This window comes from Spermophilus citellus (assembly GCF_964194105.1).
Source record: "Spermophilus citellus genome assembly, chromosome: 18".
NCBI classification, from domain to species: domain Eukaryota; kingdom Metazoa; phylum Chordata; class Mammalia; order Rodentia; family Sciuridae; genus Spermophilus; species Spermophilus citellus.
The window spans coordinates 69,014,044-69,032,538 of NC_138200.1; the positions used below are offsets into that span (position 1 = coordinate 69,014,044).

Sequence of the window (18,495 nt, forward strand, 5' to 3'; positions counted from 1 at the left end):
TGAGGGGATTTTAAAGGGGTGGGTCCTTCTCAGGGACAGGTTTGGGCACTGGTGACAGGGACCCTTCACTCAGTATACTGGGCATGGAGGACAGGGACACATTGGCAGGTGTGTCCGTCCAGCTCAGGGCTTACTGCCAGCTGGGCCTGAGCCTGGCCCTGGCCCCTGGGGGAGGAGGACCTGGTACTGGCCCCTGGGGGAGGAGGACCTGGTACTGGCCCCAGGCAGGAGCTTCCCATGGAGGCTCTGCCCCCACCTCCCTGGACTCCCCCAGGGATCGGGAGACCAGGGCATTCAATGGCCTTGGCCTCTCCCCAAGAGCAGCACCATGGAAATTCCTGAAAACCCTTGACCTGAGCCAGTTGGGCCTAGGGGCGGGCCCCTGGGCTGTCGTACAGCAGGGTGTCCACCTGTGCACGCTGCAGCCACAGGCGCCTCTGGGCCTCGCTGAGCAGTGCCCGCAGTGAGTGGCTGGGGCGGCAGGCTGATAGGGCTGTGCAGTGGGCAGCATGTAGCTGGTGGCACGTGTCACAGCAAAGGGTGGGCAGGGCACCAGGGGCTAGACAGCTGTGTGCCTGGTAGCTCAGGGGCTCCGGGACAGGCCCGAAGGCTGAGGCCCCCTCTGCCCGCACATGTCGAGGACTGGCCCTCCCTGGGCTCCCAGGGCCTTCAGGAGCAGCCAAGTCCCCAGGTCGGCTCAGCTCATGGCGCAGCGAAAGGAAAGAGAAGGCAGAGGGCTCAGGCTCCAGCTCCTCCTCCAAGGCCCCATAGGGTGGGCTGCTGGCTCGAGGCAGCTCCTCTGCCGGGGGCTCCCAGGCCCCACCCCCAGGGCCCCACAGTTTGGCACTCTGCTCCCAGAGTGGTGGCCTGTAGGCCAGTTCCACAGGGGGTGAGTCTGCACCCGGCGAGGGCTCCCCGTAGAGGCTGGCCTCCTCCGAGCCCTCGTCTTCCTGAAGGTCCCGGTACAGGTCCAGCGGGGCCCCGTAAGCAGCAGGAGTGCCCCGGGGAGGCAGAGGTGGTGGCTCCTCGTCCTGGGCCAGCCGCTGCTGCAGCCAGGCCACACAGGAGGCCACATCCCCACTGGCCCGCCGGGCCCTCAGGAGCTCCTCTGCTGGCAGCACACTGGTGCCCAGCTGGGTCAGCACCTCACCCAGGATCTCACACTCCAGCCGGAGGGCGAAGCAGCCCAGGGCTACCTGCACCAGCTGGCAGGCAGGGGGCAGAGCGGTCACCATCAGGCGGTGGCTGTCCCTGCGCACGTAGCCCATCTTCTGGAAGCTCTGGACGAGGAGCTCCTCGGAGAGCACGCCCTTCAGCACGTGCACGTAGCCCCCCGAGAAGGTCTGCAAGGGAGGGGCCTGGTCAGGCCCTCGGCCAGCCAGGCCCCAGCACTGCTCTCCCCTGTCTGGGGCAGGTCCACACCGAGTGCCCTGTCTAGAGCAGTTCTCCTCTTGGACTCTCCCACCTCCTCCTACCCCTGGGTTTGCTACTCTAGTCTATCTCCTTAACACAGCGTCTTCAGCGCTCTCCTGCTTTTCCGCTTCTCCACGACAGTACTGGAGACCTTTCCTCACCAGAGCAAGAGGCTTTGTTGTGCATCTTTTCCCTACTGTGTAGTATTCCCCTGCATGGATGCAATACTGGGGATTGAACCAGGGCTTCGCCTATGTGAGGCAAGTGCCCTACTTGCCTGAGTTACCCCCTAGTCCTCTCATGCAGGTAGGTGAGTGCCCTGAAATGGCTTTCTAGAAGAACCAAAAGGATCATGAGACCCATGGCCTTGTGCCTCTCCTAAGTAAGTTCTGAAACTCCAGGGCTCTGTGGAGCACCCCTCTGCTTACAGCAGCTGGAGGCACACACCTCCCAGGTACTGAGCACCAGCTGTAGAACTTCCTTTTCTGTGGACTTGTGTCCCTTTCTCAGAAAACAAAATGGGCTCAGAGAGATTAGGTAATTTGCCCAAAGTCACACAGCCAAGAGGCAGAACCAATCACCAGCCAGCTCTGCTTCTTCCCAGCCTCTCCCTGCGCTTGTGAGACCCTCAAGGACAGGCCTGGCCATTCTGCTTTTGCCCCTCCCCACCATGGGGCTAGTGGGCCCTCCTTACCCCCTAGCCTGAAAGGCTGAATAAAAGTTCAACGACCTTGGACCAGCGGTGCCCCAGTGGAGCTGCCAGCTCCTGAGTTCCTTCGAAGAGGCTGTTGGCAGCTAGGCAACCGGTGGAGGCGTACCTCGCCCACGTGGGCACTGACGTCATCACCCTCCTACTCCTCCCAATTAGCTGGGAGCATCCGGCAGCCCTGCCCCCTCCAGCTCAGAGCAGCTCCCCAGAGAGCCCGACCCGGCCCTAGCCGGGAACCTGGTCCGTGCCATCCCCCATCCGTGCTACCCCCGCCCCCCCCCCCCCCCGGTCTGGCTTCAGCATCCTCCTTTACAGACCAGATCAGGCGGAGGAGTTGGGGTGGGGGCATGGGCCTCCAAGTCCCCCTGTGCGCCTGTCCTAGGATTTCCACGGCAACTGGGGCCGCGGGGCCCGGCAGATAGGTACCCAATGCTGCCCTGCGCCCACCCGGGACCTCAACACGCCCACGGGCTCCTAGCGCTTTGGGCCCTGAGGACACCTGAAACCCCGAAAGGGGGGGTCACTCCCCACGGTAACCGGCAGCGTCCGGCGCCCTACCTTGATGGTGGTGAACTCCTTCCTCCAGGGCAGCAGGTACAGGTGTACGGCCGCCAGCTCCAGCAGCTCGAAGGCCCGTGCCAGGCTGCGGAGCGCGGGCGCCAGGTCGGCGCGGCCCCACAGGCCGTCGGTGAGCAGCGCCAGCGCGTCGTCCTGCAGCGCCCCGTGCAAGTCGAAGTCCTCCACCAGGATCTGCCAGAGCACTGCGCGCAACGAAGGGTCTCCGCACACGCCCGCGCGGCCCCGCCGCAGCTCGCGCTCCAAGCACAGGCGGTAGTCCTCGGACAGCGAGCTGCTGCCCATCCTGGCGAGCGGGTCGGGGCGTCAGGAACTGGAGATTACTCCCTCCCGACTGTGTGACCCCAAAGCCCCCGCATCCAGCATCCTCTCCCAACTCGGAGACCCTGGCCTCGCCAGTAGGGCGGGCCCCTTGTCTGCAGCTTCTCCCGAGCCTGGAGGCCCGATCCCGCCAGCGGAACGCCCCTGCGGTCCACAGCAAGCTCTCACACCTGCAGACCTCGTCCCCACCAGCTGAGCGCTCCCCCGCACAGCACCTGCGGACGGCCTCCGGCTCTACAGCCTCGCCCTGCCCGCGGTGCGCGTCCGGCATGGACGTCACCTCCTTCCCTGGAGTTCCTCGCCCACCAGATGCTCTGGACCAGGGTGCTGTGGACCCATCAGGCGACGGCGATACCGATACCTGTCGGTCCCCAGCCGTCCGCGAGCAGCCGCCTCTCCGAGTGTATCTTCCCACGGCCGAGCTTCCGCGGGAGTCGACTCCGCCCTCACCCTAGCCGTACGGTGGGTGGGGCTTAGAGGGCGCCACCCGTGGTGGGCGGAGCTGGTAGGCGCCCGGCCCCCGCCGCGCACCTGCGTTTCCGCGGCGCCAGGGCTGGCGGCTGGCGCTCGATTCGCGTCCGGTGGCCTTGTGCTCTGGTGGCCCTTCCGAGGGGTGGCTGCGGCGCCGCTCGCTCACCCCCGCGACCGGGACTTCCCGAGCCGATCCTCGGAAGCGCCCGATCTCGCGGAAGCGGGCGGCCCTCTCCTGGCGGGGGCGGGGCCTCGCATTACGGGGGGGGGGGGGGCGTTGGCCGAGTCCCCTGAGGGGCGCGCTCCAGGTGGGATGGGGACGGGGGTTCCTGCAGCAATCTCTGGGTTGGGTGGCTTCCCCTGCTCTGCTTGTTGCTCCGTACCTCTCAACCCCTGGTCTGGGGGTCTTTGAGGCGAGATGAAGGCGTTCCCCCACCCCCCTCTCTCTCTCTGCCACCGTGGCCTCGAGTCTGCCAAGTGGCCGCGCTGCATTTCTGCCAGCCTTAGTCTGGGCCACCCCTCTCGGGACGTTTGACTTCCCTTCCTTTAGTTTCCTCTGGTGGAGGGGGGTGAACGCCGGAGGGTCCCCGCCGGATGGAAGCAGGGTGTTCTATTAGGTCCTCTTCCTGGGCACCTCCTGCTCCTTTCCTCCCCAGGTCACCAAACCAAGGCTCAAATGTGTCCAGAAGGGATCTTCCCCGGGGAAAGTTACCTGCCTTCTGTTAGGATTTTCACTGGGATATTTTTAGATGTTTCTAAGGAAATTTGTTAAACGTTGTAACCAGTAGGCAGATCTCCCTGAGGCTTTTTGCCGGCTGCTACTAAATGGGAATTTTTCATTTAGTGTTTAGGCATCCAAGGGGTCACACTGACCCTTAGGGGAGCGGACTTCATTTGCCTGCAGCTCTTCAGCCTTTCATTTTCTTCCTGTCCGCAAGGATCGAGTGAACCCTTCTCTGTTCCTGAATTGATTCCTCTGTCTCCTAGCTCCCTTCTTCTTGAACCTGCTGGGCCCCCAGTGACCACTCCCCCAGGGTTTCAGGCCGGCTTTGACTCAGCAGCACTGGGGCTTCAGAGGCCAGATCATTAGGATGCCATGCCCAGCAAGGCACAGTGGCTAACACACCTTAATCCCAACAACTCCAGGGGCTGGGGCAGGAGGATTGCAATTTCAAGGCCACCTGGGCAACTTAGGGAGACTACATCTCATAAAAAGGGCTGGGGCTGTGGTTCAGTGATGTAGTTCCCCTAGGTTCAATCCCCAGCACCACAAAGAAAAAACAAGAAAAACAAAACATAGGAGCGTGGCCATGCTCCTGCCTTATTTTGAGATGCTAACTTTCAGACCCCAGCTGGTGCTATGAGGACACTGACAGGAGTGGATGGATCCCTGTACACCTGCAGTCTGGGACTACAACTCCTGGGAGACAGGCAGGGCTTTCTAGGATCATCAAGATGAGGTTATTCCAGACTGGGATGGCCCCTAATCCCAGATGATTGATGTCCTTGTAAGAAGAGCGTTTTAAACTCAGAGGTAGAAGACCACGTGGAGATGGAGATGGGAGTGAGATAGCTCCAACCGAATGACCTCAGGGATCCTGAAGATTTAATAGCTTGGAAAAGGCAGGAAGGAGTCTCCCCTTCAGAGAGAGTGTGGCCCTGCTGACACTGAGATCTCAGATTTCTGGCTTGCAGAACCATGAGAGTGAATTTTTGTGGTATTTTGTTACAGCAGCCACAAGATACATGTACAGGCCTCGCATGTTCAGACAGCCCTGAGGTCCCAGCTGACCACCAGCATTGAACTCAAGACATATGAACAGATAGCTCTTCAGATGGATCCTACCCCTCAGCATTAGGTTATCCCAGTGTGGAAGCAGCCCTACCTGGAGTGCGCACCCACTAACCATTCCTGGATGTAAGGTCATGCACATAACCAGTTGATGCATCCTTACCTTGCTTCCTGCTTGCCCAAGGATGGATGCTATGCCCCTCTAACTTGTGCACGTCTCTCCCATGAGCACTGCTACATCAGTGGGTCCATCAATACTTACCTTGACCCTGAGGAGTGCAGCTGGTCACTGCACCATCCACCCCACAGCTACCCTTCCCAGTTGCAATGGTATAAAGTTTCTGGGTTTTTTTTTGGGGGGGAGGCTACTGGGGATTGAACTCAGGGGCACTCAACCACTGAGCCACATTGCAGCCCTATTTTGTATTTTGAGACAGGGTCTCATTGAGTTGCTTAGTTCCTCGCTTTTGCTGAGGCTGGCTTTGAACTTGGGATTCTCCTACCTCAGCCTCCTGAGTTGCTGGATTATAGGCGTGTGCCACCAGGTCTGGTGAAGTTATTTTTTTTTTAGTTGTCAATGGGCTTTTATTTATATGCAGTGCTGAGAATCAAACCCAGTGCCTTACACATGCTAGGCAAGTGCTCTACCACTGAGCCACAACCTCAGCTTGAAATTACTGTTTCAACTTGCATTTTTTTTTTTTTTGTACCAGGGATTGAACCCAGGCATGTTTAAATTAACTGCTGAACCACATCCCCACGTCATCTTATTTATTATTTTGAGACAAGGACCAAATTGTTGAGGCTGGCTTTGAAACTGTGATCCTCCTGCCTCAGTATCCTAAACTGTTGGGATTATAGGTGTATTCCAAGGCTGGTTTAACTTCCATTTCTTGTTATGGTTCTGAAAACTTCCTTCCTCTCATACTGTTTTTTTTTTTTTTTCTCTCTCCTCTATACAAAGGCTGTTTGTAGCCATTGCTGTTTTTTATAATTGGGGACTTCTGCCTTTTTCTTGTTGACTTGCAGGATTTCCAATGGGAAGATTGTTCCTTGTCCAACCTGCTGCAGATCCACAGTCTCAGAAGACTGAGGGACTAAGCTGAAGCAGCACCTGGACACACCCAGGAAATGGTGGAGGCGGCCCCAGCCCTCCCAGGACTGGCCTGCAAGTGCTCCACCCCAGGCAGGGCCAGCAGATACAAAACCAGGACTCCCTCAGCACACTGCCCACCCTGCGCTGCTCTGTGAAGCAGGACTTAAAGCCCGTCTTCTCAACATCCTCGTCAAGGCCTGCAGAGGGGACAGGACCTTGCTACCCTACAGGATAGCCTGCCTCCCTGCCAGAGCAGACATCACAAGGCATCTGGGGAAGTGCAGCGTGGCAGAGCACTCATCTGTGTGTTGTCCCGTGTGGCATGTAGGGCCACCTCAAGGCACTCCGTGCACATCCACCTGTGGAGGTGCTGCAGACCAGGGACATGCATCCCCACATGGCCCAGACTTCACACGTGGCTGCTGTGGGGCACTTGTAGGTGGGCTGCCACCCTGCCACCACAGGCACCTGTGTCTCCATCGGGAGTGATTCAGGGTCCCAGTGAGGAGCTCTGTCCTGGCTTCCCACCAAGTCCCTGGGAGCTGTGCTTCCTGGAGGGAACCCTACACCTGCCTGGCCAAGAACAGCCCAGAGGACCCTGCACTGGAGCAGACGGTCAGTCTGAACACAGGTTTGGGGTGGGTGCCTGGGCTTAGTGGTCTCTGCGGTGACCAGAAGAGGATGGCCATGCTGAGCCCTGACACCAGTAGCCAGGCCTCCTTCTGGCCAGTGGGGTGGAGACTGAGCAGCCACACAGAGTCAGACAGCAGCGACTCTTTATTTTAGGCCAGGTTGGTGGCCATACAGGTGTGTGTCAGGCAGGTGACCTCAGGCTCAGGCTGGCCTGGGAGAGGCTATACAGAAGTGGGAGCTGGACAGCGGTTCTGGAATATTCATCACTCACCACCAAAGTGAGCCAGGGCAGGGAGTGTCAGAGTTCCAAACTCAGGGCAGGAACACCTGGGCCAACACAAGCGAGCAGGGCAGCTGCTGTCCCATCAGTCAATCACAGTCCCACACTGCTGTGCCCAAGTTCCTGGGACGGGGCTGGCAGGCTGTGGCAGGAAACTGGCTCAGAAGGCTTTGACTGTTCTGGGGGAAGGGAGACCGCTGCTCTGGCCAGGCTCCTACCTCCCTGCTCTGAGCTGCTGCCCTGTGAGGGCCACTCTAGTGTTGGCAGGCTGGGTTGTGCCTGCAGATGTGCAATGCTAGAGGCCTGCCAGTGGTGTACAGGCCCCAGCTTTCCCTTTACCAGGTCTCAGAGGCTAGCAGAGAACAGAGCAGGGGGGCTCGGGGCTGCCTCGACCCTGCTGGGAGAAGCTGCTGCCTAGCGCCTCAGGGGCAGATGTGGGTGAAGAAGGGGCAAGAGCAGGAGACCCCTGCAGGCCTGGCTGGCTCCCCACCCCAGGGCCAGGTGTGCAGGGCAGCATGGAGGCCATGGGCTGACCTCAGTGGCCCTGGGCCCCTCGGGGCAGGAGCTGCACATAGCTCAAGGCGCTCTGTAGTGACGTCAGGCAGTAGCCCTCCTCTCCAATCAGGTAGCTGCAAGGAGGGGCAAAGGCTTGTGTCACCTTGAGGGGCATGACACCAGCACTCTGGAAAGTGACGTCTGCTCTCACAGGGCAGGACCTGGGCCAGAGGTGACCAGACCTGGGCTGTCAGGGAGGCCAGGCTTGGGAGGGCCTTTCCCTAGTACCTGTTTGTCCGTGGGTGGCAGAACCACCCTTCCATGAGCAGGTGTTGTCAGGACCTGCTGAGCAAGGGACTGTGGGACACAAAGGGCTCTAGGCACAGGTGCACCTACAACATGGCCCAGAGGTGCTGCTGGGGCCTCCAGCCTGCCTTCCTGTCTGCCCACAGCCTGTCACTGCCTAGCACCAGTCTAGGAACGGGGTGAAATCCCCTGGTGGACATGGCTGCACTGTCTCTAGTCCTTCCCAAGGAGACACCTAGCTGGGGGTGCATGCCTGGCCCTGCCCCCGCACTGGCCCAGGTATTCCTACCCCTCATGGGTGAATTCCTCCAGGGCAGCACACTCTGACACCAGCTGGGGAAGCCCACTCCTCAGCACCACGAAGGACAGGATGGGCAGCAGGTCATCAGCACCACTGTTGGGCAAGAGCACAGCAGCTGGTGGGCTCCAGGGCCAGAGGGCCTTTCACTCCCCTAGCCTGGTGGCCCTGGAGTGGTCTTGGCCTGCCTGCTCTCTGTCCTCCTGCCTATCAGCAGAACAGACCTCCTGAGTATGGATGGATGGTCCCCCTCCTGGCGGCCTACCACCCTGACAGTGTTGTGGCCACTCGGCTCCAGGCAAACATGATGCTCTGGGAGTGTTGCTCAGGGCCAGCAGCTTTGGGAAGAGTAGAGGCAAGGAGCCAGGGAGGCGGCCAGAATCTGAGCTGGGGCTTGAGTTGGTTGAGCCCCTTCCCTGCAGGAACATGGTGGCCCTGCACTGGCTCCACAGATGGGCTGGTGGGGGTAGAGGCTGGGACTCAAGCCCTTTTATCCCTGGAACTCATGAAATGGGTGAAGAGGCCATGGGGAGCCGGGCCAGTTTTGTCAGCTTCTCCCTATCAGAGCCTGAAGTGGCCGGGAGGATTCTGCTCCCTTCCCTCGGGTGGAGCTCTGCCCTGCACTGCTGACCTGAAGCTGTAGGTCCCAGGTGCAGGGCAACAGGAGGCAGAGCTTATGCAGGGCTGAGGGGGACACAGCCTCCAGGTCAGAAGGGTGCTAAGTCCAGGGAGTCACAGTAGGATGGGGCACCACAAACCCCCGGGCTACTCAGGTTGGGAGACACCAGCTTGCCTCAGGACATGCCAGCAATGTCCCTGGCCGGGCGATCTGTGCAGGGCCCAGGGACTTCAGAGTGGCAGCTCCCTTGTTTGTGCTAGGTGTGCGACGGGGGCTACCAGCACATGCTGCTAGGGAAAGTGGTCTTCAGCTTCAGCAGATGAACCAAGGACCCGTCCCTGAGAAGCCTTTCCCAGCCTGATGCAATGCCAGCAGCCTTGTCCGGATGGCTGGGATGTGAGGAAGGGGCAGGCCCACCCGCTCTGAGCCCAGGTCCTCTGTGGACTGTGCGAAAGTGAGCGGCCCTGGATGCGTGGAGATGCAGGGCTGCCGGGCCCTCCTCAGACAGCTTCAGGGCAGGTGGGAGAGTTCCCTCCTGCCCAGTCTCTGAGGGCAGGATAGCTCCTCCTACCTGGGTGTCCTTCTCGGGGTGCCCTGGCCCCTCCTAGAACTCACATGGCAGCTGCCGGGGGCTGGGCGCTGGCCTGGTGCGTGGCCTCCTGGGCGCGGCAGTACTCTTCTGCACAGACACAGATGGCCCGCAGGGTCCGCACTGTGGCACAGAAGCCTGGCTTCAGGGGTGGGGTACAGCAGGAGGACCCAGCAGGAACAGGAGGACCAAGGGTCCCCATGGGGGCGTCCTGCTGCTGCCCACCCTCTCCTGATGTACAGCGCTGAGAAGAGCTGGTGCCATGCCTCCAGGGGTGTTGCCCTCACATTTGGCCAGAGAATGTCGGTAGCCCAGAGGCGCCAGCACAGGCCCAGACCACCGTGAGGCGGGAATCTGCCTCGTGACTCCCACCTCTCAAAGCCCCCCGTACCAATGTGCTCCAGCTTCTTCTGGGGGCAGCTCTCTAGGACCAGCAGCCCCAGCTCCTGGACTGCGGCACAGTAGGGGTAGGTGGTGGCCCCCCGAGTCTCAGAGTGCGGGGGGAGGAGCCTGGTGGGGATGCCAAGGGCCGTGGGTGGCACGTTCCTGTAGAGCTCCATGCTCCTACTCAGGGCAGCCTCCTGGGTGCAGTGTACACTCCTAGGGCAGAGAGAGGCCAGCTCAGGCCAGGGCAGGGCCGAGCTGTGGCTGGGGGCCCTTGAACTCTGTCCTGGGGAGACTTGGCTGGCAGTGAGCCCAAGCAAACAGCCCAACAGTTCCCAAGCCTTGGGACCCGAGTCACCTGAAGAGCAGGCGGTGGTGCTCCAGGGCTTGTCTGGGGTGGCTGGCAGGCAGGGGACATACCTGTAGAGGGCCAGCAGCAGGGGCCACAGTGGGGAGAAGAAGGGCTCCTCGATGCACGCCAGGCAGCGGTCCTTGCAGGTGGCTGTGTTCAGGTTCTCAAAGGCCAGAAGGGTCAGCGAGAGCAGCCTGTCTGCCAGGAACAGAGTTGGGGATGTCCAGGCAGCACCCCCCCCCCCCGACTGCCATAACCTCTGCAGGCTCTAGGCCCAGAGCAATGGTGTCCTCCTCCCCCAGAGCCAGCCTGTGTGGCTGAGCCACAGGAAGGTCCAGGCTCAGTGTGGGGAGGGCTCCATTTGGTCCTTCTACTTGCCTTCAATCTCCCCACGCCCACCCCTGCCATGCTAGGTGGGTATGGCCTGGGGCAGGGCAGGGGATCTGAGGCCAGAGGCCTGCTGCACCTCCTCCCTGGGGCTGCTGGGTAGCCAGGGGTCTGCAGAGAAGAGGGAAGGATGGCCCCTTTCTAAAGGACCTGCCTCACATCTGTAGGAAACACAGGGCTTTAGAGTCTGTGTGCAGAAGGGGCACGACCAGAGCCTTCAGGACGTGGGCAGCACAGGTTCTTAAAATCATGGAAGCCTTCATCCCTAGAAGGGGCTCACAAGACCCCTGCCACCTGAGCCCCAGGGTCCCCATGCCATCTCCCCGTGGAAGGGCTGGGGGTGAGCTGCAGACTGCAGCTGGTGCCCATGCTGGACCAGCAGTCCTGGGCTGGGGAAACGCGCACCAAGTTGGCCCAGGGCACAGCCAGTATTAATTGCTGCCCACAGTTCTGACAGGTCTCCTGTAACAGGAGAGTTACAGGGACCAGGGTAACAAGGAGGGATGGACAGGTCATTTCTCCCCACCTCCCTATGTAGCCCAGGGAGGACACAACCCAGAACAGAGGGAAACCCTGGGTGGGTCAGGGTCCACTGAGCCACATGGAGGGTGGACAGAGGCTCTGTTGTCCAAGAAGGGGCTTTGGCTAGAGGGCTGCCACATGGGTCTGCTGCTCACCGATGGCATCGTGTATGTCCTTCACTGTACTCTTCAGGCACTCCAGCAAGGGCTCCCTCTTTGTTCCCGGGGTCTGTGGCTCAGGCTGCCCGCCAGGACCCTGGCTCCACCTCTCAGACATAGCCAGGAACTGCTCCAGATCCTCAAAGGAGCTGTCCTTGTCTGGGAGGCAGGCTGAGGCATCCGTCAGGGGTGAGGGAGGCCCAGCTGGGCTGCTGTCTGCCCCTCTGTCCAGGGGCCCAGGGTTGAGTGGGGGCATGGTGGGCGTGGCAGGGAGTCCATCCTGGGGCCTTGGAGCCACGCTGGACTCTGGGGGGGAGAGCATGCAGTAGAGGCTCTGGGAGGACCGAAGCCGCCGGCCCCCGGGGGCCAGCAGTGCATCAGCACCTGGGGCAGACGTGGTGCTGAGGGCACCCCGGCTCACAGCGGGATAGAGGGCGCTGTACACCGCACACTGGAGCTTCTTGAGGAGCTGCGAGATTGGGTGGTCGGGGAGGCTGCAAGGAGAGTAGCAGGTTGACGGGCCAGGGCCGCACAGGAGGGCACGCACCACTGCCTGCCCCATCCTTGCTCCTCAGCAGAGTGCAAGCCAGAGGCCTCCATGGGGGGTAAGAAACCCGACCCCAGCCTGTCACCCTCTGTGGTGTCCACCCATCCACAAAGGTGCCATGCCACAAGAGACCTAAGAGAAGCGATTCCTGTATGGTTTTTGGAGCGTGACCTGCCCCATGTGGGTAGGCTGGAGGAAGCCGACTGAAGCCATTAGTGCAGAGGGGCCAAGGCAGAGGGAGGCCAGGCCTCCACAGGGCCATGGCAGAGGGGCCTTGCAGTGGCGGGAGAGGGCGTCAGCAGCACCAGTGCCTCGGCCAGAGCCCTTAGCCTCCTGGCCTGCTGCTCCACCAGCTGCCTCCCCAGCCATCACAACTCGGCTTTTTTCCTCAGCCTCTTCCATGTTATCCAGCTGTTGACAGGAGAAGCCCCTGGAGAACCGGTGGGTGGGATCTGTTTGGCCCAGAGTACCTGAGCAGGTGGGAGACAAGGCTGGTCACCAGTGACAGGTCCCCTGGGTTCCTCTTGAGCTTGCTCCTCCAGTGCTGTGGCCAGTCCTGTAGGACAGGGGGCCTTGAAGGAAAGCACAGTGAGTCCCCTGGGATGGGATGCCCCTTGTCCCCAACCAAGAGTGTGCCGGAGCCCTCCCAGGGTGTGGGGAAGACCCAGTACCAGTAGGCCATGTGACGCTAGCTCCGCCGCCCACCTGCTCCGCCAGCAGGACTCACGTGGTCTTGCTCGTACTCAAGGATGGCCGCGTAGAGAGCCCGCTGTTCCCGCTCCTCTGGGGTCAAGGCAACCTGACTGCAGAACCTCCTGGGGAGGAAGGATGAGCTGGGCCCAAGGCTGGCACAGGGAACCCCGCTAGCTAAGAGACGTTAGGAGACACACCTGTTGGCAGCCTCCTGAAGTCGCAACCGGCGCTCCTCCATCTTCCGCTGGAGCTGGGGCAGCAGAGTCAAGGTGCCGGTAACATCTGACTTGAGAGGACCTCTGCCCCTTCCCTATCCCTCACGGATCCTGCATGCCCCCAGCACCTGAGATGTCCTGGGGCCCAGCAGGCAGGCAAGGCCAGGACAGGCACTGACCTGGACAGGCTGTTCCCAGGGAAGACATCTGAGGCAGTCACAGCTTATGAACAGAGCTACTTGGTGCTGGAGGGGATGGACAGCTCATGCAGCAGCCAGGAGGTACGAGGCAGAGCAGCAGGTCGGCCATGGAGGACAGGCTCCTCCACAGCTCCAGAACTCCCGGGCTCTCCCTAGGCCCACTCTGCCCCATTGCTGCCCTAAACTCTAAGACCACACTCTGAATCTCTCCTTGGGGACAACCAGGATGGGCAGATGGGATGCTGTCTCCTCCCGGGCTTTGGCGATCACCAGATTCTCCATCATCTGCCGTTGTAGAGACAGAGTCTAGGAGGGGAAGGAGGATTCAGGCCCACTCCTCACCCACCCCTTGGACTCTTGCAACCAACCCTAGGCCCTCCCTGACACACTCACCAGTGATGTCTTCTGCATGGCCTGGCTGGGGTCCAGGCGGGCCATCCTGGCCTCGTAAGTAGCCTTCAGCTTCTGGTTCTGCAGGGAAGCTTCCTCCAGGGGTGTCAGCTCCCTGGAAATGGTGCACGCTGCTGTCCAGACCCCAGGACTGAGTCCCTGGTGACTCAAGCACCTCCCTTACATCCCTCCTGAGACCAAGTCATGGTGGCAAGGGCTGAAGGAGATGCAAGGGGTGTTCTGGGTGAACTAGACATGCCTCCCTTCCTAATCTGCCACCGAGACACAAGACTTCATGTTGCCAGGAATTGTGGCTGGACATTTGAACTCCAATGAAAACCAGTTATGTACCTACGGAAACAACTTGGAACTCTTGAGAAGCACAGTGTACATGCCAAACAGATTTGCTTGCAGTCTGCTAAAAGGAGAACCACGTCTACTCTGGGATGAGGCAGCAGAGTCAAGGTGCCGGTAACATCTGACCGCAGCACTCCCCCACCTCCCTGCTCTTGGTGGTGGAGGGTAGCACGTGGAGGGGCAAGACCAAGGAGGGAGAGTCCACCGGGAAGTCCTAACAGGACCATACAAGGACGTGACTGGTGTTGTGGTGGAGTCAGTTCTAGAAGTGCCCTTGTGAGTTAAGACTGAGACACCACTGGAACCTCCCTGCCCCTGCATTCTTCTGCCCCGGAGATGGATGTGCACACATGAGGGAGCCAGGAGCAGTGGACAGGAGGAGTGGGTTCTGCTTGTCCCAGAGAGGGTTCACTGGGCTTCCTGTATCTTATCAGTATCTTTCATTAGTTCTATAAAGTTCTCTGTCTTTTGTATTTACTTTTTTTTTTGGACTGGAGATTGAATCCAGGGGCATTTTACAACTTTACAACTGAACTATATCCCCAGCCATTTTTAAAATATATCTTTTAGTTGTAGATAAGCATGATACCTTTATTTTATTTATTTTTGTGTGGTGCTGAGGATCTAACCCAGTGCTCATGTGTGCTAGGTAAGCGCTCCACCACTGAGCTACAGCCCAGCTCATGTTTGTTTGTTGAGACAGGGTCTCACTCAGTTGCTGAGGCTGGCCTTGAACCTGCAATCTTCCTACCTCAGCTCCTAAGCTGTTGGAATTACAGGTGTGCACCACCACACTGGGCTGTTATATCTTCAAATAATGGCCCCCTTCCTTTCCTTTCTCCTCTTTCTAGAACTCCAAAACACATGTTTGGCCTTCCATTTCTCTTGAGTCTGTGACACCTTCTCGATTCTATCCTAGCTGTCTGCACCACTGCAGACTCATTCACTTGATTTTGTGTGGATTTCCACCAGAGAATATAATTTATTCTTGTTCCCAACTAGTTTGATTTTTAGTTGTTGATGAACCTTTATTCTATTTATTTATTTCACTTGGTGCTGAGGATGGACCCCCCAGGGCCTCACACTGGGCCACAGCTGGTTTTTAAAGGGACGTCAGGATCGTGTGTCCTGTTTCCTTTCTACTTGGTTCTTCCTGGGCTTGGCCTGCCTGTACAGTTTCTTGTTCCTGGCAGCGTTTTCAGATGCAGGGGCCTGAGAGCACTACCTGAGGACACTCTTCAGGTCTGCTCTTGCTGTTTCTTGTTTCCTTCTGTGCTTGGCTATCTCTGGCTGTGGGCCATAGAACTCATGAAAGATGAAGGTCGTTTCTTCCTAAGAGGACTTGCATCTGCTCCTAGCATGCAAAAATCTTTCCACTCTAGACCCATTTCAACTAATTCCCCATGGTGGGCTCGCTGTGCTTGGCCTCCAAACTCAGTCCTCAACCTCAGTGCACCTCCCTCCATCTTACTTCTTAGAGCTTTGTGATTCTACCACCTGGAGCTTCTGGAAGATCTCAGGCGGCAGAAAAGGAGAAAGCTTCCCTCCTTCATCGGAACACACCCGGCGGTGTCGACTGGCAGGTGAGGGGACTGAAGCAGCCGCAGGCATGGCTGGCTTCAGGCGTACTTTTCCTGCAAACATACAAAGCCAGGATCAGCAGTGGGGGCCCACTGCACAAAACAGATGCAGACTGAGGGAAACTTCAGGAGAACTTCCTTCTTTGGGTACCCACCAAGCTTGGCAGCTGTTGACTGGGCCCGCTCCAGACACTGCCCAGCTAGCTTCAGCATCTTTGAGGTGTCGGGGGCCACAGTCTCATCAGCATCTGGGGAGGCACAAGAGGCTGGCTGTAGTCAGCTCTAGTAGTCAGAATCAGAAGCTTGCTAAGAACAGGCAAGCCCATCCTCACCTCTGACCCCCACCTCTGGCAGCCAGTGTGGCCACCGGCTGATCTACTTGGCTCATGGCCATGCACACTCCTGTGCCTGGCCAGTCCAGCCATCAGACGAACCCTTGGCCTCTCACCAGACTCTGAATGTGAGAGCCCTGCTGGACTTTCACTCCTCACTGGGAGGCTTCATCCACAACTATGGCATGTCTGGAGTGAGGGCCATGCAGCCTCTGTGGCTACTGCACAGAGACAGGATGTGCAGAGGGACTCCTTGGGCATCTCCCACCTGCTGCTCATGCTCCCAGAATTGCCTTCCTGCAGGTTGGCCCCAAGCACCACCTCGCACCCCGTCCCCTACCCAGAGCTTCCTTCTTCAGAACCATTCCTAAGCAGACACCCCCTCTGCCCTGGACCCCACCAGCCCTAGCTCCTGGACCTACTGCTGTGCTCCCCTTAGAACAGAACCTGTAAGACTCTATTTTCTTCTCATTCCCAGCTCTGCTGAAACTGTACTTACCCAGGCCCAACTTGCCAAAGACGGCAGGCTGCTCAGGTTTCTCTGCTTCTTGGATGTTACCCTCCCTTGATGATATCTCTTCCCAATGCCTCAATCCTGGAGTGCCCTCTGGCACTCAGCTGAGCTCCCTCCCTCTCTGGGGAACTGGGGTGACCACTGATTTTCCCTGGCTGAGCCCTATACCCACTGGGCTGCTTGCTTTCAGACTTAATGTGTTCATGGTGGAATTCTCTCTTTCTCCCTCACAAATCTTCTTTGCCCTACCATCCACCTGAGTGAGCTCCTCCTGCCCTTGGCACCATCTTCCCATAACAAGTCCGGTCAATCCCACTGCAAGGTACATGCCAAACCTTTCACTGCTCCTGCCTCCAGTGGTCCAGCTCCTGCTGTCCGCTCTGCAGAACTTCCTTCAGTCTTTGTTCCTGTGCAGGCCTCTCTCACAAAGCTCAAAGCCTCTGTGAGCTCTTTCACAGCTCACACAGGCACACAGAGCCCTGCCCACATCCATTCCCTTCTCAGGGACTTTGCATGTTCTTGTCTTAAGAACACCCCCACCTAGGTGCAGTCTTCTCCTCTCTGCCTTGGCCAGTGTCTTGTCCTCCTGAGAATCCATCCCTTTGCCCATAGCATTGCCCCTGGATGCCACCATGCCACACTATTCCAGTTCATGCTCTTGACCCACTCTCTGCTAATGATCAGGCTAGAAGGACACAGAGACCTCAGGCCTGGAAAGCATCAAGAGCTAAGCTCTCACAGCATGCCTTTATGAAAGAAGCAAGGCTGAGCTGTACCTTGATGAGCTCCAGCATCCTCCAGTAGCACCTGGGAGATGTAGTGGATGCTCCTCAGGTATTCCGTGTATGCCTCCTGCGTTCCCAAGGGGAGAAATGGCAGGGGTCAGGCCACTAGAGGGGGTGACAGCCTCAGAGAACAGAAGCAGCAGTACCTGCTATCCCTGAGAGAGACCCCTAGCCTGTGGTGATTCACTGGGGCAGACAGCATCCCCACTGTCCAGACAGGAAGGAAAAGATGCCTGAGACGGATGCCAGAGGGCTTATTCCTACAACATCTGCACTGGGCAGTGAAAGCAGGGACCACCTGGGCATCAAGCTGTCTCTCACTGTCGTCCTCTCAGGCACAGAAAAGCAGTGATTACTTCAGTGGCCTGGGGAAGCAGCTTCAGCAGCTGATGCTGTTTTTCACTCTGTGCAACAAGTTTCCTTCCTGTGCAACACAACCATTCATTCTGTCGTTTAAGGAAAATGCGTCCTGAGAGGTTAAGGAGTGAGTGAGGCTGCAAATCCCAGACTCACTTTATGGCTTAGGTTCAGGAAAACCCTTTTTCCCAGAACCACAGAATAAATCCCCCGCCCAGGAGCTGGAACGGCTGAATGCTGCGTTTTTAGGGTGCGACTGCTCTGACCACGGCTCTGACAGCCCCGGAGCCGGGAACCACAGCACAGAGTGTTTGTTTTCTTCTAAACCAGTCGTCAAATCATCCTCCCTAGATTCAGTCTGCACTACAGAGACAAGGACAAAATGGATTCCAGCAGGATTTCTGACTCTTGCACCAGAAAACCAACTTGGGGAACCAGGATGCCCTCCTTGGGCAGCCAGTGTGGCTCCACAGGCTGGTCTGCCTGGTCGCCGCCCTGGAGGTGGCGACCATGGCCAGGGGCAAGTCACCCCGCGCCCCGCATTTCCTTCCCGAGGCCTCTGAAGGCTACTGCACCTCCGCATCCCCCGAGCCGCGGGAGGCCCTCGGGCTCCGTCCCGGACTGGGTCCGCTGGCCCCGGAGCCACACGCGGATCTGTCACTCACGTAAGCTCGGCTGCTTCGCACCCACCGGGGCTCGGGTTCGGACTCGCTGGCCAGACGGAGCTCTGCCCGGCGCGCGCCGCGCTGCCCGAGTCCACCGCGCGCCCACAGCCAGCAGCCAGCCGGAGCGCGCCCGGCCGCCGCCCACCCTCGCCCACCGGCCGCCGCGGCGCCCCGTTCAGTCTCACCCGGGGCCGGTTGCCGGCGTCCAGCTCGATGGCCCCGTTGGCCAGTTTCATGGCGTTTTGTAGAGGCCTCGCCGCACCGTCCCCGGCCGCAGCGGCCATGACGCCGGGCGGGGAAGGCGGCAGCGACGGCGGCGGCGGCAGCGGCCGAGGGGCCGGACGGGCGGCCGCCGGCCGGAACGCAATACGCGCGGGCGCGGGAGCCACCCGAGTAGCGGACTAACGGAAGGGGCGCGGCGTACTTCCGGCTTCCCCCCCTCCCGCCCCGCTTAGTAAG

General features: G+C 59.3%; 2 protein-coding genes across 4 annotated transcripts; both read right to left on the reverse strand.

Moving 5' to 3' along the window:
• Positions 1 to 209: 209 nt before the first annotated feature.
• On the reverse strand, positions 210 to 4,061 carry SPATA2L (spermatogenesis associated 2 like). Its single transcript, XM_081273406.1, has 3 exons — positions 3,381 to 4,061; positions 2,681 to 2,984; positions 210 to 1,343 (listed from the first exon to the last, which is right to left on the reverse strand). The coding sequence occupies exons 2-3, from the start codon at positions 2,981 to 2,983 to the stop codon at positions 369 to 371; spliced, it is 1,278 nt and encodes a 425-aa protein (XP_081129532.1). The 5' UTR covers position 2,984; positions 3,381 to 4,061; the 3' UTR covers positions 210 to 368.
• Positions 4,062 to 7,137: 3,076 nt separating this feature from the next.
• VPS9D1 (VPS9 domain containing 1) lies at positions 7,138 to 18,462 on the reverse strand. 3 transcript variants are annotated; one of them, XM_081273398.1, is made up of 16 exons: positions 18,222 to 18,462; positions 17,006 to 17,081; positions 15,539 to 15,631; positions 15,275 to 15,437; positions 13,450 to 13,561; positions 13,300 to 13,362; positions 12,839 to 12,891; positions 12,676 to 12,763; positions 12,419 to 12,504; positions 11,786 to 11,895; positions 11,399 to 11,707; positions 10,403 to 10,532; positions 9,990 to 10,198; positions 9,625 to 9,721; positions 8,382 to 8,486; positions 7,138 to 7,920 (listed from the first exon to the last, which is right to left on the reverse strand). In XM_081273398.1, the coding sequence occupies exons 1-16, from the start codon at positions 18,318 to 18,320 to the stop codon at positions 7,827 to 7,829; spliced, it is 1,887 nt and encodes a 628-aa protein (XP_081129524.1). In that variant the 5' UTR covers positions 18,321 to 18,462; the 3' UTR covers positions 7,138 to 7,826. The 3 variants fall into 3 exon arrangements, with proteins under 3 accessions (XP_081129524.1, XP_081129523.1, XP_081129525.1); XM_081273397.1 differs by having other exon boundaries at positions 11,399 to 11,895; XM_081273399.1 differs by lacking the exons at positions 17,006 to 17,081; positions 18,222 to 18,462 and adding an exon at positions 16,565 to 16,962 and having other exon boundaries at positions 11,399 to 11,895.
• Between the last annotated feature and the right edge of the window lie 33 nt (positions 18,463 to 18,495).

Excerpts from the sequence above, each read along its gene's own strand:
- VPS9D1 (XM_081273397.1), bottom strand. The coding sequence starts at position 18,320 with ATGGCCGCTGCGGCCGGGGACGGTGCGGCGAGGCCTCTACAAAACGCC. Across the intron at positions 13,562-15,274 it reads GAATCACAAAGCTCTAAGAA|GGAGCTGACACCCCTGGAGG; the intron begins GTAAGATGGAGG and ends CACCATTTCCAG. Across the intron at positions 12,764-12,838 it reads CTTCAGGAGGCTGCCAACAG|GAGGTTCTGCAGTCAGGTTG; the intron begins GTGTGTCTCCTA and ends CTTCCTCCCCAG.
- SPATA2L (XM_081273406.1), bottom strand. The coding sequence starts at position 2,983 with ATGGGCAGCAGCTCGCTGTCCGAGGACTACCGCCTGTGCTTGGAGCGC. Across the intron at positions 1,344-2,680 it reads AGGAGTTCACCACCATCAAG|ACCTTCTCGGGGGGCTACGT; the intron begins GTAGGGCGCCGG and ends CCTCCCTTGCAG.